Source organism: Ostrea edulis, chromosome 7 (genome assembly GCF_947568905.1).
Source record: "Ostrea edulis chromosome 7, xbOstEdul1.1, whole genome shotgun sequence".
NCBI lineage: Eukaryota > Metazoa > Mollusca > Bivalvia > Ostreida > Ostreidae > Ostrea > Ostrea edulis.
In genome coordinates, this window is record NC_079170.1 from 23,508,523 (window position 1) to 23,524,975 (window position 16,453).

A 16,453-nucleotide genomic window follows, 5' to 3' on the forward strand; every position below is an offset into this window, starting at 1 on the left:
ATGGCCAATATCAACAGAGAATAATAGCAAAAACTGCATACAAATATATTTAGCACTACAACTACACAAATCAACAAACGGATTTACAACGCAGACTACTTTTTTTTGTCTTTAGGCTCGCCAATCAATGTTAAAAGTAGAGTGAATTAGAATATGCCTTATTCGTCTAAAGAGCTGATCCAAAATGTACGAAATTATCACTTTTTTAAGGTCATCTCCAAGGGCCCATGACATTCACATCTGATGCCGAACGTTTGGCGATAGAACTGTCACTACCTGTTTTAACGACTTAGGTTTGTCGTTGCCCGGATTTGAACCCGGGCTTCCGCATGCTGGCGAACGCTCTAACCTGTGAATCATAGCTGCCGTTTGAAATATATATGTGAAACACTGAACATTTATCGATATTATATAGTATATGAAGACATGTTAATTTTATTCAATGGTAATTTTGTTCACTGAAAACAGAAACCACATTTCATCACCATGTTGATCCAAAGTTCCAACCATACGTCGAAATGAAAGTTTACATCTACGCGGCATACTTTTATAGCTTTTTCTGTACAAGGTTAAAGGTGATAAACTAACGCATGCGACAAGTGCCGATAGAATCGTCTGTTCAGACAACGTTCAAAGAAAATTGTAGAACATGAGTTTAGAATTTAAAACACTGGGATGATTTCATGTTTAAATGTTTGATATTAATCGAATCCTCCATTGGTACGAGTGTGAGATAGGAACATTCCACCGAGGGGACAAGATTCGCAGTCTAGGACGAGGCTTTGCCGAGTCCTAGAGAGAGAATCTTGTTACAGTGGTGGAATTTCCCTATCTCACACGAGTAGATAATGAAGGATTATTTTCTCACATTTTACCTGCAGTTTAGTATATAAACTTAGAAGCTTTGAGAAAATTAAAGATTATCAAAATCCTCATTTGAGCTTCAATGCAAAAACTAATTAGATAGTCAGAAAGAGCATACCGGAAAATGGTTTACTCTTAAGTGTAAACTAAAAACCCCAAGGTTATCCACCAGAAAGTATACTGCATTAAAAATTAAAGAAAACAATGCAGAATATTTTTATTTCACCATGTAACGTAAATCTTCACCGTGTAACGTAATTCATAGAAAATATATGACGTCACAATCTATTGACGTCGCAGCAGTGTGAGACAGAAAAATCTCACATGGCTGTCTCACATGGGTAAGTCGATCTCACACTGGTGATAATGTGAGAAAATCCTTTATTTACTGAATGTAGTACGATTCAATTTTCATAAAATATGGGTGTTGAACTTTATCATAGCCAATTAAATGAATGTCTGTCATTTTGTATGACGGTACATTTTTTATATATCTATAACAGCCATATAATGACGTCCTACTGAATTGCTCATTTGTCATAATATGATAAATAAAATGTTATCATGCAAACACCCAAAATAACTCTAAAAGGTCAGGAGCTTTCTTTCTGTAGGACAGAGTTTAGATACAGTGAAATATATGTGTATAATTCGAGTATGACATGCCTTAGCATACTCTCGTAAAAATTCAAGTGAGTGAATTTAAAACTTACGCAATAATAAAACAATTAAAAGGGTTAATCGGACGTACATTGGGAAAGTATTACCACAAGCAATTAATTGCATGAAGCCGTTAAAATAGTTTTCAAAATTGCCCTTTTCATATACACTGTTTAGCCTGAATCCGTCATTAATAGGATAACGTAATCTTTTAAAATCAGAAAATAGAAACGTGAATGATAGTACTTCTTCAGATATGTACTATGTCGAAAAATTGGACTGGATGTGCAAATTAAGTTGGATCACTTTTTCACACTGTTTTATTTCACATCATCCCCTGCAATACGTTTCCCTGGTAATGGTCAACATGATTGGGACAGAGTCCGACATTCGCATTTGTTTCGTTTCCTTGCCAAAGCATAATATAGAACAGCTGTAAAACGATTATCTATGGGGAAATTATTCCTATATGCATCATTTATGAGTAGGTTATCGGCATACATCTATGATGAACTAATCTCCTAACTCCTATAAATAATACAAAATTAAGAAAAGGGTAAACACGGACGCTTGGACATACCAGAGGTGGGATTAAAATTCGACATTAATTCACTTTCTGATACAAATTTACCAAAAGGCATGCGCTGAACTGTTTAGACGTTCATAGTGATGATAACATATATGAACTAAAGTTAGAATTATTGATTAGAACTGTCCCTCTACATTGTAAACACTACGATGTACACAGAAACAAAAATATATAATTTGTCTAAATTTTCAGTTTTCTTTTAAAACTCCATCAAAAGCTACCTACACGGAATACACAGTAGCGAATTTAATGGGGGAGGCGGCGTGAATTTAAGGTAAACCATGGCATCTTGTTTAGAAAAATGGAGAAATAAATGACAGTATTTTGATTTATTCAATTACTTTTATTGGGAGAACTTAATTTTTTTTTCAAAAAAACTTTAGAATTTGCATAAATTTATTCATTTCACCTTATTACAAATGACAGAAAATAGCAAACATGACTAAATAGTAGAGATATTTCAATCACTATAAAATCTGTAACATCTAGGATCTTCCGGAAGCTTCATCCCTTGGACCCACTGGGTTCCTCAAGTCGGCCAAACGACCCCCCCCCCCCTGTATCATAATGGTGTGCTCCTAACCACAATTTCTCGATCCGACTCTGATATAAGAATGATATCGCATGGAGTTAGAATTGTCGTTATGAAATAACTACACACAGCTTGTGACTTCCCAAATGTAAAGTTCATATTTATGACTTCAAACCACTGTGTTAAAAAAATGCTATCTGAGGTGTTTCATACCAATTGTTAGGCCGTTCTTTACACACTGATTTTGACTGCGGATTTCTCCGTTTATCTTATCGAAATTTAGGATTCACGGCAGAGAAACCGAAGCTACCGAACATCGATCAATCTCATAACTCCTATAATTAACACAAAATGGAGAGTTGGGCACACCCGGACCCCAGGACATACCAGAGGTAGGATCAGATGCCCGGGAGGAGTAAGCATCCCTTGTTGATCAACCATGCCCGTACAAAATAGAGAGTTGGGCAAACACGAACCCCAGGATACATCAGAGACGGGATCAAGTGCCTAGGAGGAGTAAGTATCCCCTGTCGATCGGTCACAACCGGAATATCACATGATTTATCAAAGAGAAATAGATACTTCAGTCTTCCACATATGACACTGAACTTTATCATAAACGTGCTGACTTCAACTTCCCCATCGTCAACCCCCCATATCTATGAATCAATATTCAATCAACACCTGCATTTGGTGTTTATGTTTCTCAACTGATTCGATACCAAAGGGCATGTTTTGCGATTAATCATTTTTTTTAAATCGAGACAGGCACACAATATATGTTAGGGCTGGGGGTAACAATTTTCATAAATCATTTGACGTTATAAGAACACGATTTTGCAAACATAGCCAGTTATTAACTTAAATGCTGTCTGGTGTGTATCATGCTAATCGTTTGACCGTTCTTTACATGCTGATTTTGACTACGGATTACTCATTTAGCTGATCAAGATATAAGATCCACGACGGGTGTGACATATCAACATAAGATGCTTACTCCGATTCCATACCTTATACCGCCTATTGAGTTCCCAGTGGTCCGTGTTTGACTGACTCTATATGTTGTATCCGTTATATAATTCATGACATTGATCACTATTCGTGTTCTTCCCCTTTTCCAAGGAAATCATGCAGGCAATTGAAAAAGAATAATGAATGGATGAAAGGTGAACATAACGAACAGTGATCAATCTCATAAGTCCTATAAGCAATTCAAAATGGATCGTTGGGCAAACACGGACCCCTGGACACATCAGATGTGGAATCAGGTGCCTAGTAGAAGAAAGCATCCCCTGTCGACTTGGCACAACCGCCGTAAGCCTTATATCCTGATCAGGTAAACGGATTATCCATAGTCAAAATCAGTATGACAAGAACAACCTAACAATCAGTATGATGTTAATTTGTTAAGTATATGTTTGATACAAAATTTTATTTCTGAGAGAAAGAGATTACACCGATTAAGTGTTTGAAGTCTATATGACAAAACGCACGTCATCATCTAAATTGGGCCTACGTCACGTCACGACATTTCGACAATCAAAACTTCAATACGTCAATGATCTCAACAGAAGATTGTGCATTTTTAGTCATACCAGTAGGAATACAGTAGTCAGTAAAGTTAGGGTTTTCTACCCATCATTTTATTACGAAACATTAATTAACCAAAAAAATCCAGAGAAATGATAAAATCTTGAATATCTTGGAAAGTAGAAATAAGTTATTGTTGTTTATCTGTTAAAATAATTAGAATTGTTCATCTCATTATCACCTGTGAATTTCACAACTTTCACAGCAAGACATCTTGCTACAAACTATCAAAAAACAACTGCATTGGTGATGTGAAAATTCCTTCAAATCAAAATGAGAGACTCGCTATCTATGTTCTTATAAAATATTTGCATTCAAACATATTTTATTCCGGGGATCCTCAACCAAATATACATGACCAGGGTCAATTCTACTTCTTCATCAATATCATATTTGTTTTCATTTGATTATGTTTCAAACCTACAGTCCTCGATATGACACGATACGTTTTGCTAATTCTCATCAAAATACATGTATCTGCCATTTGAAAAAAATTCCTTTAGCGTTATTAAATATTTTCGTAAATCGAATCGCAAGCGGGATTCACGATATTTCGCTCAGCTTCACTCTCAGGATCCTGCACCATAAAAGTGAAGTTCTGTGGTAGAGGTTGTGTAGCCAACTTATAAATGTAGAACATCAGTACAAGTAATAAATCCACCACTGTCGCACAGCCTAACGTAGTCACAACGTAGAATGCTGATTTGTTCCGGCTTTGGATTATATGAATACTTGCATTACATGTAACATTGCCCGTGTCTGTTGTGATGGTCATGTCTGAAAAGCATGAATCATTATCTACATATATAAGTATTCATTTCTGATATACTCTTTTATATTATACATACGTTTGTTCTTCATTTTCTATGCGAGGTACACGCATACATTCTTAAACGCAGATAAACTTTTTCATTTAATGTTGTTTAATTTTGAAATCAACTACATGTTGTGTTACTTTTAAAGCATGCATATCAATCTCAAATAATTTGACAGCCTTTAAATGTCGTTATAAACTGAACTTTGCATTTGTTATGATAATATTATGCTGTACTGTCATATTTGAATCTTTGAAATGTTGTGGAAATTCTTAAATTGATGTTAATTTATCAATATGTACGACAATAGTTTCCTTATTTAAAATTATTCAAACCTTCGATGATTGGCATTCTATTAATCGAGAAATATAATTATGCCATAACATATGTGTGTTACTAGACCGACCCTAAATTTTCATTTTCCGCCGACCCTAATTTTCCGGATAACCCCTGTCCTTAATTCACATTCACTTCTTTTCTCAAATTTTAAAATCTAATAAGTTCGGGCTCAATATTCAAATTATTGCAAATTTTCCAAATGGCGTAGTGCATGCTTTCTGGAAGTAGATCAACAAAAGTGTACATGTAATCATGTATTAAATAAGGTAATATCAATTGTCAAAATGTCATTTTTTGGTTTATTTACATTGAACATATGATGCTGCATGTCAGTACTCACAAATGTATGTACCATACATAAGTTTTTGCCCCAGTGACACAAAGGAAATAGTTACTGAATAGAAAAAAAATCGTGTACCATCGGTACTAATCTTTTCAAGATGTAATCGGAAAGTCGCATAATGTTTGATCTTATGAAATTGAGACAAAATATCTGCAGTATGATAGTCGACGGTGCGGTTGGTTTTGTCTCGTGACCCACCACACGCATCCAATATGATTCATATCACTAACAAACCTTCGGGACAACTTCCATCGATGATGTTGCAGATTGAGCAGGAAGAAGGGCACTGATGTTGACATTCCTTTCCGTAAAACCCTCTTGCACAGGGATCGGAACAATTTCGGCCTACATATCCTGGAAGGCATACTGTCAAAGCAAACATTAAACGCTTCTTAAATTGAGAAATATGAATTTAGTGAAAGTCACTCTTTTTTGTATATCACACTATTGATTGGAATTTAAATATCGATTTATATCTTTAGTAGACGAGCATCATTGCAGTGGAAAAATGAACAATTAACTGTATGACATTTTCAAAATAGTAAAACAAGTTCTGAAATTAAGAATGCCAACGACTGGTCGTAGTAAACAAGTGGTTAGGGCGCGTTTCGTAGCAGGACGGCCCGGGTTCGATTTTCATCAAACCTATTACGTTTAACATAGGTAGGGGGTGTTCCTTAACCAAGTATCTTGTATTAGAAGTGAAAGTCACGGGTCTTTCGAATATTACCTAATGTGCGGATGTCCCGTACCACTGTATGTCTTGACAAGAATAAGAAACCTTTTAAAATTTGCGAAATTTCTGACATTTCACCTATAGCTCGGGACGATTCTGCGAAAGTGAAACTTTTCGAAGAGACGTAAAACAGCATACAAACAAATAAAGAAACATTACCAACGATTCTATAGTCATAAAGATGATCTTTTCTTATCATATCTAGTTACAAAACATCAAGTCTGCCTTAGTTTTAGTAATAGCTGGTTACTCACTGCTGCATGTCCCATTTGTCTCATTTCTGTAATATCCATCAGGACATCCTGCTATTCTGCCATTCATTATGAAAACATATTATTTAATAGTAAAGATGGATAGAATATAATGCACATTCTAAGACATATAATATAGAATTGAATCAAAGCGGGCTACTGACAAACAAGTTGATGGTGCAGGGGTTTTAACATTCTCGTTTAAAATCAACATTTCGCAAATTCTACGGTCGCTATAACGATCTACTTTGCCAATACTGCCAATACTTTAATGCTCTCTGACGTGTTTCCTACCGATTGTTAGGCCGTTATTGGCACAATGATTTTGACTATGGATGACTGGTCGACAGGAGACGTTCTCTCCTTCTAGGCACCTGATCCCATCTCTGTTATTGATCACTGTTCGCTATCTTCAACTTTATAGGAGTTATGAGATTGATCACTGTTCGTTATCTTCATCTTTCATATAGATATAAGATACGTGATAACTGTTGCTCAATGAAAGGCGAATATGATAAACAGTGATCAATATCCTAACTCCTATAAGCAATACAAAATAGAGAGTCGGGCAAACACGGGCCCCTAAATATACCAGAGATGGGATCAGGTGCCTAGGAAGAGTAAACATGGTAATGTTTGGTAATAATTACAGTTGTTTTTTGTTTTACATGCGCTATACTAGAGACTTCACATTGGCTAGTCATTACTGATTACGAATTTGTAAAACTCGCAATATTAAACACCACAACTGGGATCTTTCAATTCCTCTATTAAGATAACTCCATAATCCCATTATTATCGGATAAAAGCTTGATATGTGCATTTATTTCAATTCATTAGAGTCAAAATTAAGAAAATATGGAATAAAATATATAAATCATCAGACTTTTTAAGACGCAAGACATACATGTATAAAATCACATATCATTGTCAGAAAATTGCAATTTTCCTTCGACAGCATTATCAAAATTTCACAAAAACTAGTTAAAACGATATGACAGAATTCCTAAAAATTCCATGAAACTGTATCTATTCAAAATTATTCAAGATTTCTGTGAAAAATAAACGAAATCTATCGAATAATGAACTTGATAAAGGATTCAATAAAAACAGATTTACTGCCCTTGGATTTCTTATTTTGAAACATATTGTGTAACTTAAACTTTTGAAATACTTTATGTTGAACTTATTTTTTACAATAGCCATTGGAAAATACTCGAACGGTAATATGCATAAATCTAAATAAATAATAAACTTCGCAAAATCTTATAACATCACAGGAGGGTGGATCTAATTGAAGGATATTAATTTTGAAAGTGTAACACTTCTTATGAAATGTTTGAAATTCTTTATCTGCGTTGACCCTGAAATCCACACAGAAAATATATTATCGAGGTTAAACTGGATCCTATGGGAAAAGGTCAGCTTCAACATGCATAAGTGTAACTTTTCACCGTCGCAACCTCTAGGTTTAGATTTGAAAATGAAACGGATAAAAGATATAGAGCTCGCGGCGGGTGTTACTTACTTCTATTGGGCGCCTGATCCCACCTCTAGTATATTCAGGAGTCCGTGTTTGCCCAACTCTCTATTTGTATTGCTTATAGGATTATGAGATTGATCACTGTTCGTCATTTCCACTTTTCATGTTATGATCTAGTCAAGATTATGTTCCCTGTTGAATTTGAACTTTAAGGTCCAGATCAAGTACACGGATGACTCTTAATTCAGAGGTTAAAAGTCAAAGCTACATACAAATATTTAATTCATATTCATTGGGATATATATCATTACAGCTCTAGATAGCAATAAGAGCAGTAATACGGGCGCATTAAATAACAACCTATCAAATATACCGTAATCAACCCGCCGTCAATATCAATATGAAGATATTCATTACAAGTAATTACTTACCTGTTTTGAAACGTCTCCCTAACTAAGAAGAACGTTATATACATGACTGATAATTTAATCAACTCCATTGCCATATTTATTTAACACGGAATAAAACACGGAAAACGGAAACTGCAATCTCTCTATTAATGTCAAAATTATGAATTTTGTGTGCTTTATTATTTGGAATGCCCGTATAAAGTTTTAGCATTTCTATCCGAAATTTCATTTGACTGATTGGTTGTATATAGTTTAACGTCCCTCTCGATAATTTTTCACTCACATGGAGACGTCACCATTGCCGATGAACGGCTGCAAAATGTTAGCCTATGATCGGCGCTTACGGGGTTTGAGCAGGGAGGGATCTTTATCGTGCCACAACGTCCATTTAGTCGGCTCTGATGACAAGAAAGGGATACTGAGGACATATTCTAACCCAGATCCTCGCAGGATCATTTGAAATTATAAGTGTACTATGATATTAGATACTGTTCGTTGTCTTCACCTTTCATTCAAATTAAATAAAAATGTTTGGGGACTGTATTCAGTGTTTCATACAAAATCATTCATAAAAACTCCAAATGGCAGCTGGAAAGAAGTGCAAATGCTTATTTCTGATATTGTTCTCATCCGGCGTAAATACTCGATTATTTTGCACAATACGACATGCATATATTAAAGGTTTACATTCTCTAAATTTCTGTAGCTTCATAGTAAAAGGTGAAGATAACGAACGGTGATCATTCTCATAACTCCTGTATAAAGCCAGACATGATCTGAGAGATTTGTAAAGGTAACTACATATACTATTTATTTATTGATTAAATATTGTTTAACGTCCCTCTCGAGATTATTTCACTCACATGGAGACGTCACCACTGCCGGTGAAGGGCTGCAAAATTTAGGCCTATACTCGGCGCTTATCACCATTGAGCAGGGAGGCATCTTTATCGTGCCACACCTGCTGTGACACAGGACCTCGGTGTTTGTTGTATCATCCGAAGGACTGCCCCCATTTAGTCGCATCTTACGACAAGCAAGGGGGTACTTAGCACCCATTCTAACCCGAACCCCCACGGGATGCTACATATATTAGCAACCAGCTACTTCAAACCAGAAATGTTAGCTATTACATGAAAGGTGAAGATAACGAACAGTGATCAATCTTACAACTCCTGTAATACAGCCGCTACTTGTAACTAGCTACTTAGAACGAAAAGTACCATTTAATAACATAAGAGACAAGTTAGCCACTAGTACTGTAACCAGCTACTTCAAGTAATACGTGCTATATTATAAATAAATACTGATAGCCAGCTATAAGAAACATATCACTATGTTTAATAAGATAATGTACAGTAAATCACGGTTATAGCGAACACGTCTATACTGAATTCACACATAGACACCTATAAGAAACAGTTTTGATAAAACTATCAACAATATTGTATGTATTCAGGTGGCGAGGAGTCGTTTTGGTATCACAATGTGTTTGAAAATTTCATTGTTAACTTCCCATATCAATGTAGCAATATTCCACTATCAATTGCATACTGTGTTTATATATCTGAACTTATTCAAAACAAAGAGCTTGTTCAGTTTTCAAATGGAGTCAGGCCACTGAAAAACAAGTCGATGGTATGGGGGTTTCAATAGTCTTGTTCAAAGTCAGAATTCCGCAAAGTCTATGGTCGCTAAAACAATCTAGTTTGCCACATTCATATGTCGAAATTCGAAATAAAAGACACAGCATAGTCGTCCACTTCTCTATCATACTTAGATATTTCATTAAAAGTAGATATTAATAGCAAACTAACAATTCAACTTTATGACAAACGGGATGATTTCAGCTTCTTCATCGTCAACATCCAATATTCATGTAGCAATATTCCATTATCACCTGCGTATAGTGTTTATATCTCTCAACTGATTCGATACGCGCAAGAGTTTGTTCTGTTTATGGTCAGTGTTTAAATCGAAGCAGGCTACTAAGAAACACGTTGATTGTGCAGGGGCTCCAACAGTATCGTTCAAAGTCAGCTTGTCGCAAATTATATGGTCGTTATACATGTAACGATCTAGTTTGCCAATACAACCTATCATTGGGTTAAATGCTATCTGACGTGTTTCATATCGATTGTTAGGCCGTTCTTGTCACACTGATTTTGACTACATATAACTCCGTTTACCTAATCAAGATATAGTGCTCACGGCGGTTGCGACCGGCCCATAGGGGAGGCTTATTACTCTTTGGCACCTGATTTCACCTCTGGTATATCCAGGGATCCGTGTTTGCCCAACTCTCTAATTTGTATTGCATATAGGAGTTATGAGATTGATCACTGTTCGTTATCTTCACTTTTCGTTAAGATATGGGGCTTACTTCGGGGGACAGTGGGTTCACGTTTAGTGGCCAACAAGTTGGACGGGCACACCATTTATCTGCGACGTCACATTTTGAAATTAGTATCAATTGTTTTGTCCTTCATAATGTGGGCTCAAGCTCTACAAAACATAAAATCATCTTGCATATTTATAACTTGGCTTTGGTTCACCATAATAATAAATAATCTTCACCATTTCATTATATACTGTCTCTCATTAGGCCAACTATGCTTGTAACTTTAACAAACAATATACACACTGCTTGAAAAACTGCCTTTACAAAGGGAGTAAAGATATTGTAAATACTTTATTTACAATAGCTTTAAGTGTATTTAATCACATTTACTTAAATAAGAAAAAGATGGTAAATATGGTCTTTAATTACCTTTACTGGGAAGTAAATTTTTGTAATGGCCCAATTTACAATACCTTTACGAAAAAATTAAAGACCATATTTGCTCAAGTAAATGCAACTTTACAAAAATTTAAAGGTTGTCTTTTTCAATGAATTTACAGGAACTTAAATATAATATTTACGAGAGTAAATTTATGTTTACAAAAAGTAAAAGGTCGTATTTACCAATGACTTTAATTTAAGTAATTTTTAATAAAGAGCATATTTAATCAAATTTAAAGGTGTGTAATTTTTACCATTAATATGGAAATCTGTATACTCCCCTTTTCAGATTTTATCAAATTGCAATAAATTTCTTTATACAAAAGTATATATTGTGAATGAGGAGTTCATATCTTAGTACAAGACATTTCTTGTAGAATCACGTTTTAAATGATCTGTTGAGATAACAAAAGCTGCATATTTAAATATCAATAGTCAATTTATTAATTTCTATTTTTCACAAATGTATGATTATATACCACAATAACGGTGGTTAATATACATGGACATGTATAACAATATAAAACAAATGGTACACAATAAATCATTGATATTTCAAACATGCTGGGATGCATAACAAAATATTTTTGATATATTTTATGATAGAATGCATTATCTTGAATTTTGTGTAAATATATGCTTAATTTGAACAATTCTTATTGTATCAATGGTATCAAATTTTGTTTTAAAAGAATTGAACTACAAAGGTCATTTTCTGAACCTAAAGATCATAATTGAAATTGTCTTCGAAAAATTTAACAGATTTGAATGACTGCTGCAGAGAACTTTCATCCGCAAATAATCTGTATATCTGCAATATCATTAACACATATATATAAAAACAACAATGGTCCCAATACAGATCTCTGTGGCACTTCAGATTCAAAGACTAAATATGTGTACAAATGAAAAAGTGGTGTTACAAAAAAGAAATTGCATATGCATCACATAGTCAAAAAATAAAAAAAATATTACATGTTAAGAACATATTTTAACATGCAATTCACATGTTTAAAGTCCATGCATGAATAATGTTCAATTTAAGAGGCTCTTCTTTTCTTAGAGACCCGCTACTTTTTTGGACAATAACCTCTTGCTACGTGGAGGACATGTCTCTAAATATTTTTTGTCCAGACTTCCTTTAACTTTCTGTAATTCCTCACTCTCCCAGGAATATGGATGGGACACAAAACCATCATCTCCCTCCTCATCACTGCTCATATATTTGTGAGCATTTGGTAGCTGGAAAAATATTCTAACTTTATTTTTCTTCTCCTCGGACCATCCCGTCTTCTTCTCTACCGCAACAAGTCTCCTCTTCAATTTCTGTCCAAAAAGGTATGTTTTAAATTAAAGGAAAAAAATAATTGCAGTTACTTTCCATATTTACCCAAATCACTTCAATGAAACATTTGTTTTGAATATATTTTTAAATACATGGGCACACAATCAAGTACTCATATAGACACCCTTTCATCAACTTCCTTTTCTTTCCTCAAGTGACCTAAACCATTTCGATAATCTTCATCCAGTGTCATCAAAATCAATAACAATGTTCTAAGATGAGCTTTAAGTAAAACTGTATGATTACTGAGCTAAATTGAATTTCAGGTTTACCTCTTTCTTTCTTTCATATGTTGCTTCCCTCTTTTTATTTAACTCTTCTTTATTCTTATTGTGCCTATTGTTGGCCTCCTTTTTGGATGTAAAATATCTTTTAATGGCAGCTAGAAAATAAAAGATGCTGAATAAAAGATCTTGCACAAAATAATGTAAATATGTTTCAAAATAACTAATTATAGCCTTAGTTCAACCTACGATTTCTTTGTAAGTTGCGGGGGGTATACTGGAATCGGGTTGTCCGTCTGTCTGTCCGTCCGTCTGTAGACGCAATGGTTTCAGGGCTCTAAAGCATTATCCTTTCCACCTACCGTCACCATATCATATATATGGACTACCCATGGGATGAAGATGTTCCCTATCGATTTTGGGGTCAAAGGTCAAGCACACTGGACATCGAAGTAGCAATATGGTTTCCGGGCTCTAAAGCGTTATCCTTTCCACCTACAGTCACCATATCATACATATGGACTACCCATGGGATGAAGATGTTCCCTATCGATTTTGGGGTCAAAAGGTCAAAGGTCACGCGCACTGGACATTGAAGTAGCAATATGGTTTCCGGGCTCTAAAGCGTTATCCTTTCCACCTACAGTCACCATATCATACATATGGACTACCCATGGGATGAAAATGTTCCCTATCGATTTTAGGGTCAAAAGGTCAAAGGTCATGCGCACTGGACATCAAAGTAGCAATATGGTTCGGTTTGTCATGCCATTTGTTTTTTACACTCAGAAAAGAGGTAGTTTATACCTATTACCAACACCCTTTGGGAGATTGGGGTAAGCGGGGGGTATTCTTAGTGAGTATTGCTCACAGTACCTCTTGTTAATTCTAAATTCGGACAAATAAATAAACTTATAATCAACGTTTGCTTTCTCATTGGTAATAACTGTTGAACCATAATGTAATGCTTTTCAGATTAAATATAAATTGAAATTTGTTAGATTTAGCAAAATTTATAACAGCATTTTCATTAGTACCATCTATGACGTCAATTCTTTCATCTGGCGCAATCCCTTGTACACTGTTCCTCATAAATACTGTCAGTGGTACATTTTCTTCATCCATGAATCTACAAAATAACAAGATTGTTACTTGGTTACAAATTACTTTAAAGTAGTTAATGTACTCCTGGGAGTTAAATTTTTACCCTAAAAATGAATTAGTGTATAAAATTCAAAGTAATTCAGCTGGGCTATTATTTAAATTTAATATTTTGAAATAGTTTTACTAAATTTGCACAATTAACATTGGTTCAATGATTTATTTATACATTTATGGACTGCGAATCTGGTTTATTGTTTGGATAATGTTTTCAGGAACATCCATTATTTCAAAACAAAACAAAGATGTAAAGAGACCCACACGAATGTCCTAACCAATGCATTCATGTGCACAGTGTGTGATGGCCTTACAAGTAATTTCATTAATTCATAATAACAAAAAAACTGACAAAGCATTTATAAATTCAACATTGGCAAGAAATATTGTCTCATTATATATGTATGCAAAAATACCTTTTGCTGTACCGTAGTTCCATTTCAAATCCGTCTGTTGACCATTTAAATAAGAGTCCTTCACTGCACTCTGAATGAAAGAGAAAACAATAATGATATATATATATATATATATATATATATATATATGGGAAACAGGGAGGCCATTTGAGTAATCTAATTCTGATGGGGAGATATGCCTCATCCATGATGCACTCTTGTCCTTCAAATCTTTTCTTGGAGACCTTCGGACTGCTGTTGTACACTCAATACTTTTCTTTTTCTGGCAAAGAACCGAAAGAGTATTCTAAATTCATATTCCTCTGGAATTGGTTATGTGTATGTTTCGTGAGGTGATTTTACACATTTTCAACAATTTCACACATGGAAGGACAGACACAATATTAAATTATATAGACTTTAGTCAAAAAGGTATACAATTTATAATATTTATTAAAGCATTGGAACTGCATTGAAAATTGACTCTTAACCTTTTGTGCTGGATGATCATGTTGGGGTTCATCTTCATCTCCAGACTCACATCAAGAAAGCTGCAGGGTTTCATAGAGCCTGTCTTTGGCAGGTTTTCTAGGAGATTTCCTTAAACCTGTAGATTGCAATGATGTGGCTGTTCTTTTCTAAACGAGAAGAAAACAATAGTGTAAAACATAACCGATTCCTTACTCTGTACAAAAAGGAAATTACATGTGGAAATTAAACAAATGCAGAAAAATAGCCAAATTTCTGTCTAAAACTACTAAAAGTTAATGCCTATAATAAACTACTTAAAGATAATGTCTTAGTACAATAACCTACACAATTTTTATATGGATAATATATCAAACTTCATCAATACATGCACGTCCAATCAGTCAGTCATACACACTACTTGCAATATATATCAATTACAATTTCATTGTTTTTGCCTAATATATCTGATATCAAAAATTGTATTATTGAATGCCATTTCCTCATGAATATGTTGCAGTTGTACACAATGCACATATGGATCTTGATAAATATAATACATCCATTTTAAAAACCAAATATCTATTTACAAACCATAGAATTTAATCTAAAAATTCTGAAAGTAAAAATTGGAAGCCAAATCATAAAAAAATAATCTGCTCTAATCACACTAATATATTACAAATTAAACTGACTGTAAAAGTCAGCATCTTTTACGACTCAAGTTTGCAATCAGAAGATGCCAGACCCCCCTCCCAACATATACATGTAACTATAATAATTCAGAAAAAGTGAGATCAAGGAAGTAGATATAGCATATATATATATATATATATATATATATATATATATGCAGGCGCGGATCCAGAATTTTATTTCCGGGGGGGGGGGTCGAACCTTTTCACAAAAACATATTTATAATATAATAACAGTCAACCCATTTTTCTTATAAATCGTTATATTGTAATTTTTTTTATCTTTGCAAATTCCAGGGGGGGGGGGGGGTCCGGACCCCCCTGCCCCTCTAGATCCGCGCATGTATATGTATAATACATGCATATACCTGTGCACAAATACAATGTTTAATGAAAGTGACTGATACAGTGTATAAGGGGGGGGGGGGGGTTATGTTGTTAAAGTAAAAGATGAAACAACTATAGGCCTAGATCTAAAATTACAACAACAAAAAAGAAATTCATAGGCCTATCTAAGAAAAGAAATCTAGGTAAACATGATCAAACCTTTGTCTTGGGTGTTGCTGATAACACAGATTCTGGCTCTGATTCGCCTCCTGATGAAAAATGAAGATGTAAACTTTCATCCTTAACCTCTAAATCTGTCGCCTCTGAATCCAATCCATCGGCAAATGTTAAAAAGCCTTGGGTCCAAGTCCATTTTAAACTCTGTGTAAAACAAAGAAACTAGCCGCGCCTTGAGATGGAGTAATCCGATCTGTTGATCTTTGACGT

The 16,453-nt window shown here is 34.6% G+C and overlaps 2 protein-coding genes across 2 annotated transcripts in view; both read right to left on the bottom strand.

The window, feature by feature from the left end:
- The window catches only part of LOC125656040 (uncharacterized), a 189,938-nt gene that overhangs the window by 118,902 nt on the left and 54,583 nt on the right, over nt 1-16,453 (bottom strand). The gene's annotated exons all lie outside the window — the stretch shown is intronic.
- On the bottom strand, nt 11,815-14,745 carry LOC130047934 (uncharacterized). The gene is made up of 5 exons (XM_056143739.1): nt 14,721-14,745; nt 14,538-14,606; nt 14,001-14,092; nt 13,012-13,121; nt 11,815-12,720 (listed from the first exon to the last, which is right to left on the bottom strand). Exons 1-5 carry the CDS (start codon nt 14,723-14,725, stop codon nt 12,454-12,456), a joined length of 543 nt encoding a protein of 180 aa, XP_055999714.1. The 5' UTR covers nt 14,726-14,745; the 3' UTR covers nt 11,815-12,453.